Source organism: Oncorhynchus clarkii, chromosome 8 (assembly GCF_045791955.1).
Source record: "Oncorhynchus clarkii lewisi isolate Uvic-CL-2024 chromosome 8, UVic_Ocla_1.0, whole genome shotgun sequence".
NCBI classification, from domain to species: domain Eukaryota; kingdom Metazoa; phylum Chordata; class Actinopteri; order Salmoniformes; family Salmonidae; genus Oncorhynchus; species Oncorhynchus clarkii.
Genome location: NC_092154.1, coordinates 10,381,996 through 10,389,608, shown reverse-complemented (window position 1 = coordinate 10,389,608; position 7,613 = coordinate 10,381,996). Strand labels below are relative to the sequence as shown.

The 7,613-nt window shown below is 48.1% G+C and overlaps 2 protein-coding genes across 2 annotated transcripts; both read right to left on the bottom strand.

The window, feature by feature from the left end:
• Window positions 1-393: 393 nt before the first annotated feature.
• On the bottom strand, window positions 394-900 carry LOC139415674 (uncharacterized; the record flags this gene model as incomplete). Its single annotated transcript, XM_071163794.1, has 1 exon — window positions 394-900. A coding segment is annotated over one exon (507 nt), but the record flags the coding sequence as incomplete, so codon positions are not given.
• Window positions 901-1,125: 225 nt separating this feature from the next.
• On the bottom strand, window positions 1,126-6,271 carry LOC139415692 (uncharacterized; the record flags this gene model as incomplete). Its single annotated transcript, XM_071163810.1, has 4 exons — window positions 6,130-6,271; window positions 4,072-4,118; window positions 1,808-1,893; window positions 1,126-1,510 (listed from the first exon to the last, which is right to left on the bottom strand). Coding segments are annotated over exons 1-4 (660 nt in total), but the record flags the coding sequence as incomplete, so codon positions are not given.
• Between the last annotated feature and the right edge of the window lie 1,342 nt (window positions 6,272-7,613).

Here is a 7,613-nt window from a genome sequence, read left to right as displayed (position 1 = left end):
CGACAGGCCTGGTGGTGGTGGACTAGCCGACAGGCCTGGTGGTGGTGGTGGACTAGCCGACAGGCCTGGTGGTGGTGGTGGACTAGCCGACAGGCCTGGTGGTGGTGGACTAGCCGACAGGCCTGGTGGTGGTGGTGGACTAGCCGACAGGCCTGGTGGTGGTGGAGGACTAGCCGACAGGCCTGGTGGTGGTGGTGGACTAGCCGACAGGCCTGGTGGTGGTGGTGGACTAGCCGACAGGCCTGGTGGTGGTGGACTAGCCGACAGGCCTGGTGGTGGTGGTGGACTAGCCGACAGGCCTGGTGGTGGTGGTGGACTAGCCGACAGGCCTGGTGGTGGTGGACTAGCCGACAGGCCTGGTGGTGGTGGTGGACTAGCCGACAGGCCTGGTGGTGGTGGTGGACTAGCCGACAGGCCTGGTGGTGGTGGTGGACTAGCCGACAGGCCTGGTGGTGGTGGTGGACTAGCCGACAGGCCTGGTGGTGGTGGACTAGCCGACAGGCCTGGTGGTGGTGGTGGACTAGCCGACAGGCCTGGTGGTGGTGGTGGACTAGCCGACAGGCCTGGTGGTGGTGGTGGACTAGCCGACAGGCCTGGTGGTGGTGGACTAGCCGACAGGCCTGGTGGTGGTGATGGACTAGCCGACAGGCCTGGTGGTGGTGGACTAGCCGACAGGCCTGGTGGTGGTGGACTAGCCGACAGGCCTGGTGGTGGTGGTGGACTAGCCGACAGGCCTGGTGGTGGTGGACTAGCCGACAGGCCTGGTGGTGGTGGTGGACTAGCCGACAGGCCTGGTGGTGGTGGTGGACTAGTCGACAGGCCTGGTGGTGGAGGACTAGCCGACAGGCCTGGTGGTGGTGGTGGACTAGCCGACAGGCCTGGTGGTGGTGGTGGACTAGCCGACAGGCCTGGTGGTGGTGGTGGACTAGCCGACAGGCCTGGTGGTGGTGGACTAGCCGACAGGCCTGGTGGTGGTGGTGGACTAGCCGACAGGCCTGGTGGTGGTGGTGGACTAGCCGACAGGCCTGGTGGTGGTGGTGGACTAGCCGACAGGCCTGGTGGTGGTGGTGGACTAGCCGACAGGCCTGGTGGTGGTGGACTAGCCGACAGGCCTGGTGGTGGTGGTGGAGGACTAGCCGACAGGCCTGGTGGTGGTGGACTAGCCGACAGGCCTGGTGGTGGTGGTGGACTAGCCGACAGGCCTGGTGGTGGTGGTGGACTAGCCGACAGGCCTGGTGGTGGTGGACTAGCCGACAGGCCTGGTGGTGGTGGTGGACTAGCCGACAGGCCTGGTGGTGGTGGAGGACTAGCCGACAGGCCTGGTGGTGGTGGTGGACTAGCCGACAGGCCTGGTGGTGGTGGTGGACTAGCCGACAGGCCTGGTGGTGGTGGACTAGCCGACAGGCCTGGTGGTGGTGGTGGACTAGCCGACAGGCCTGGTGGTGGTGGTGGACTAGCCGACAGGCCTGGTGGTGGAGGACTAGCCGACAGGCCTGGTGGTGGTGGTGGACTAGCCGACAGGCCTGGTGGTGGTGGTGGACTAGCCGACAGGCCTGGTGGTGGTGGTGGACTAGCCGACAGGCCTGGTGGTGGTGGTGGACTAGCCGACAGGCCTGGTGGTGGTGGACTAGCCGACAGGCCTGGTGGTGGTGGTGGACTAGCCGACAGGCCTGGTGGTGGACTAGCCGACAGGCCTGGTGGTGGTGGTGGACTAGCCGACAGGCCTGGTGGTGGTGGACTAGCCGACAGGCCTGGTGGTGGTGGTGGACTAGCCGACAGGCCTGGTGGTGGTGGTGGACTAGCCGACAGGCCTGGTGGTGGTGGTGGACTAGCCGACAGGCCTGGTGGTGGTGGTGGACTAGCCGACAGGCCTGGTGGTGGTGGTGGACTAGCCGACAGGCCTGGTGGTGGTGGACTGACAGGCCTGGTGGTGGTGGTGGACTAGCCGACAGGCCTGGTGGTGGTGGTGGACTAGCCGACAGGCCTGGTGGTGGTGGACTAGCCGACAGGCCTGGTGGTGGTGGTGGACTAGCCGACAGGCCTGGTGGTGGTGGACTAGCCGACAGGCCTGGTGGTGGTGGACTAGCCGACAGGCCTGGTGGTGGTGGTGGACTAGCCGACAGGCCTGGTGGTGGTGGACTAGCCGACAGGCCTGGTGGTGGTGGACTAGCCGACAGGCCTGGTGGTGGTGGTGGACTAGCCGACAGGCCTGGTGGTGGTGGTGGACTAGTCGACAGGCCTGGTGGTGGAGGACTAGCCGACAGGCCTGGTGGTGGTGGTGGACTAGCCGACAGGCCTGGTGGTGGTGGTGGACTAGCCGACAGGCCTGGTGGTGGTGGTGGACTAGCCGACAGGCCTGGTGGTGGTGGACTAGCCGACAGGCCTGGTGGTGGTGGACTAGCCGACAGGCCTGGTGGTGGTGTATAACAGGTGTTGTATAACATTTTTATTATCATCAATAGTGCTGAACATATGCAGAGACGTTCAGATCTGTTCTACACAATACAACTTATGTCCTAAACTTTGTCAATTGTCTTTCATTTGTTTCCTGTATACGTGATTGTACAGGTGGCCCAAGGTCCTTAGACTCTGTTCTGATTCTTATTTAAACCAAGAGACGGAGGGGAGGGACTTTGGATCTTCTCTGATACATTCTGGAACAATCACAAACATCAATTGGATATCCTTGTTTCCTTACATGCTCTCTCCTCACCCCTTTCTTAAACCTATTGGATGAGAAGGACCGTGAAAAAAACAGGGATAAAAAGGTTGAGAAAGAGCCCTGAGTTGTGTTTAGTGTGGGCACAATGCTGCATCATGTAGAACAGACGAGTGTCTCATGTAGAATTATGGAATGTGTCAGTTTAATTTATTCTAGTTCTTGCGCTCAAAAAACAGCACCCCACAATCTTCACACAGACAAGTGCAGCCCATCACCTGTAATGTAAGAGTAAGAACAGAGGGAACAACAGCTGTATCTCAATCGTATTTCCTTGATTACTCGCTTCCTCTCTCCTCCTTCTCACAAAACGCATTGGAGGAAGCTCAGATAGTCTGCTCCAATGTGCTTTGAGAAGGAGATAAGGAGGGGAGATACCAAGAAAATTACAATTGAGATTCATTACCACACACAAGAGAGGGTCAGCTGGGAGCACATTAAAGAGGCCCACTGATTATGTAGTGATTTTACATTTGAGTCATTTACGAGACGCTCAAATCCAGAGCAACTAACAGTCGTGAGTGCATACCCCCCCCCCCCCCTCCCCCCACGTGTCCCTGCAGGGGTACATGAGATGTAAAACACGTAAACAACAATTCTCTGAATTTACCATGTTCCTGTTTTGCCCTTGTAACATCAAATATAGTTCAGCATCAAAATTCACCATAATAAGTCAATTCACTTGAATTGCTACATGGTTGTTATGGTGTTATCAATATCTAACTATATAGAGACACAGGGAACAGTGGATCATGTTAACCCTTGCTTAATTACAATTTAACCATTTAAACTTTAAAATTTAACTTTAAAACCCTAACTCACATCTCTCTCAAAACTCTCACACCTTATCTACACATTTCCCAAAAAGAGAGAGGAACTTGTCCCCTCTCTTGGCAGCCTCTTCCTCCCTCTTCTCCTCTTTCTCCCAAGCCTCATTGTCCCTCCTCTCCTGTCTCTCTGAGGAAATGCAGAAGGTCATTGTTCCTCTTCTTCGGCACAGGGCTAGCTTTCTCCCTAGCCTCCTGAGCCCAAGGGGAGACCACCACACCACCTCTGAATTAATGGTTGAGGCGACTAGAACGGGAGGTGCAATAGAGGGCCTCTCCCAATAGTCTCATCCATTTATATATAAAGCTCCCCCTTAGAAGTTCCTGTCCCAGTCGGTGGGATTTTCAATGTCTAAAAACACACACCAGTAGTGTTAAGATACACTACACTTTTATCCCTGTCCATATTTCATGAAATTTGATATCCTTTGAACACGTAGTATGTAGAGCTCAGGCATCATATAAGCAATAGCTAAATCCATACCTTGTACTTTTTATTTACATTTTCCCATTGTTTTCCTTTACCCAGGCAGCAGTCAGCTTCCCTCCCAGATGGAATTTGCTCAAAAACTCTGAAACAGATAAAGCACATGATACACAAGAGCAACTTATTAGTGTGATAATCAGTATTAACACAATTTAACAGTATTGTATATTTGGAATTGACTGAGTCATTGATCACATGTCAGAAACAATTTCCTCAGATCGTTCAACCAAACTTGGTTATCTATTTGTTAAGCACATGTAAAAACATATACTTACACTTATACTTACATTTGAAATACATTGTCAAGTTAGAGTCTGCACTAGTCTCTAACCAGTCTCTAACCTTTTCCAGCATGAGAGCTACGTTTAACACTTCCACTTTTTATGTTTGTCGGTCATTAAGATGCATAACCCATTTATTTCGAAGCAGACAAGTGTTGCACTTATCTTCACGCCATATTGTCAACTATCTGTGTCTATATCTGTTGTTTTTGTCGCACTGCTTTGCTTTGTCTTGGCCAGGTTGCAGTTGTAAATAACAACTTATTCTCAACTGGCCTACCTGGTTAAATAAAGGTGAAATATATATATATATTTTAAATAACACCTACGTACCATTGATTGGCAAAGTGGTCAACGCTGCCATGTAGGAGCTTAGATCAGAAACACCACAGCGCTGTTCAAATATTCATACTAACCATACTATTTGTGACATGAATTGAGTATATAGTATGCTTATTGGTCATAGTATGGATATAGTTAGTATGTCAAAAGTTCCCAGATGTCGTACTAAATTAGCCAAAATACGAAGTATACAAGCAGTGGACACTATTTTCGTGCTCTTAGGGCCCATAATGCAATTATACAGAAAATGGGTGTGGCTTCACACCGTTTTCAGTTTTGAAGAAAATGGCGGAAAATATGCAGCCGAAGTCTGACGAGAGCGGATGCAAAATTCTTATGACAAATGTTAAGAAAATGTTGAGCAATGTAATAAAGTAATGACTTTTCAAATCAGTTGCGTTACACGTTATGTTGACTGACAATTTGTTAGCTACGCTATCCTTACGATCCGCATAGCAATAGAGCAGTATGTACTGGTATGTTAGCTAGTTACCTAACGTTAGTTGGCTACTAATACATCGAACTTGCCAGGCAGTATATTAACTATCTGCTACCTAACTAACTACCCAACGTTAATTGACTTGATTATTCACATCATTCTTAGCTAAGTGGTATAGTCATTGTGCTTTTAAATGAACATTGTTAATTCTGGCTATCTACTCCCATTTCAGAGCACTCTCGTCTGTGTGCCAGAGCTCGGCCAAAAAAAGTGTAATTAAATTGTTGCCAGCAGCACAATTACAGTCTCCAATGCTCTGGATAACATGAAAACAGCCTAACATGCTCTGCTTGGGTGAATAAAATGGTCAGAGTGGGGTGTTCTGTCATTTGTGTCTGGAAGTAGCTAGTCAACTTTAGCCAGTTAGCTTGGGTGCTTGACTGCCATTGAATGCTCAGATCAAATCATATTTTATTGGTCACATACACATATTTAGCAGATGTTGTTGCGGTTGTAGCGAAATGCTTGTGTTCCTAGCTCCAACAGTGCAGTAATATCAAACAATTCACAACAATACACACAAATCTAAAAGTAAAATAATGGAATTAATATATAAATTATAGGACGAGCAATGTCGGAATGGCATTGACTAAAATACAGTAGAATAGAATACCGTATATACATATGAAATGAGTGAAGCAGTATGTAAACATTAATAAAGTGACTAGTGTTCCATTATTAAAGTGACTAGTGTTCCATTATTAAAGTGACTAGTGTTCCATTATTAAAGTGACCAGTGTTCCATTATTAAAGTGACTAGTGTTCCATTATTAAAGTGACCAGTGTTCCATTATTAAAGTGACCAGTGTTCCATTATTAAAGTGACCAGTGATTCCATGTCTATGTATATAGGGCAGCAGCCTCAAAGGTGCGGGGTTGAGTAACCGGGTGGTAGCCGGCTAATGGCCATTTAACAGTCTGATGGCCTTGAGATGGCCTCAAAGTCTGATGTCCTTGAGATAGAAGCTCCACACTGTCTGAATGGGTGGACCATTTCAGATCGTCAGTGATGTCGAGGTACTTCAAGCGTTCCACCTTCTCCACTGCTGTCCCGTCAATGTGGATAGGGGGGTGCTCCATCTGCTTTTTCCTGAAGTCCACGATCAGCTCCTTCATTTTGTTGACATTGACGGAGAGGGCCCTCACCCCCTCCCTGTAGACTGTCTCGTTGTTGTTGGTAATCAGGCCTACTATGGTTGATTGATGATGAGCTTGGAGGGTACTATGGTGTTGAAGGCTGAGCTGTAGTCAATGATCAGCGTTCTTACATACTGTAGGTATTCCTCTTGTCCAAGTGGGATAGGGCAGTGTGCAGTGTAATGTCGATTGCATCGTCTATGTATCTATTGGGGCGGTAAGCAAATTGAAGTGGGTCTAGGGTGTCAGTAAAGGTAGAAGTGAAATGGTCCTTTTACCTCTTAAGTCTACCCCCTCCTTTTTCGAACATTCTGTTAAAAATCGCGCAACTTTTCAGCGTTCTGCTACTCATGCCAGGAATATAGTATATGCATATGATTAGTATGTGTGGATAGAAAACACTCTGAAGTTTCTAAAACTGGTTAAATCACGGCTGTGACTATAACAGATCGTGTGTTTCATCGAAAAGCGCAAGAAAAACTGCTCTCTGAAAGCTAAAAATAATTTCCATGCGTCACTTTCATGGGTTGTTAAAAGGGCACAAAATTAATTATGGACCTGCATGCAATTCCTACAGATTCCACACGATGTCGCCATTGTCGTCATTTTCCAGGGACTTTTTTGTTGGTAAATCCAACTAACTGGATTCCATTTCTTCCGGTCTCCGCCAGGATGTTGTGATGTGCACATTGGCAGCCATTGATTTGAAGACGAGGAGCTATTGAATATACATCGCCCTGTAATCATTTTGATAGATTATAAACGTTTACTAATACCTAAAGTTGGATTACAAAAGTATTTCGAAGTGTTTTGTGAAAGTTTATCGTCGACTTTTTTAATTTAAAAAAATTACGCAGCGTTTTAAAACAATGTTTTTTTCTGAATTACACAGCTTCCATAGAAAGCTATTTTGGGTATATATGGACCGATTTAAAACGAAAAAAAGACCCAATAGTGATGTTTATGGGGCATATAGGAGTGCCAAGAAAGAAGCTCGTCAAAGGTAATGAATGTTTTATATTTTATTTCTGCGTTTTGTGTAGTGCCGGCTACGCTAAATCTTTGTTTACGTCGCATTCAGGCATTTTGGGGTGTTGCATGCTATCAGATAATAGCTTCTCATGCTTTCGCCGAAAAGCATTTTAAAAATCTGACTTGTTGGCTAGGTTCACAAGTGTAGCTTTAATTCAATACCCTGCATGTGCATTTTGATGAACGTTTGAGTTTTAACGAGTACATTTAGCATTTAGCGTAGCACATTTGCATTTCCAGGTGTCTACTTGAGACATCTGCGTCTCAAGTAGGAGCAAGAAGTTAATAA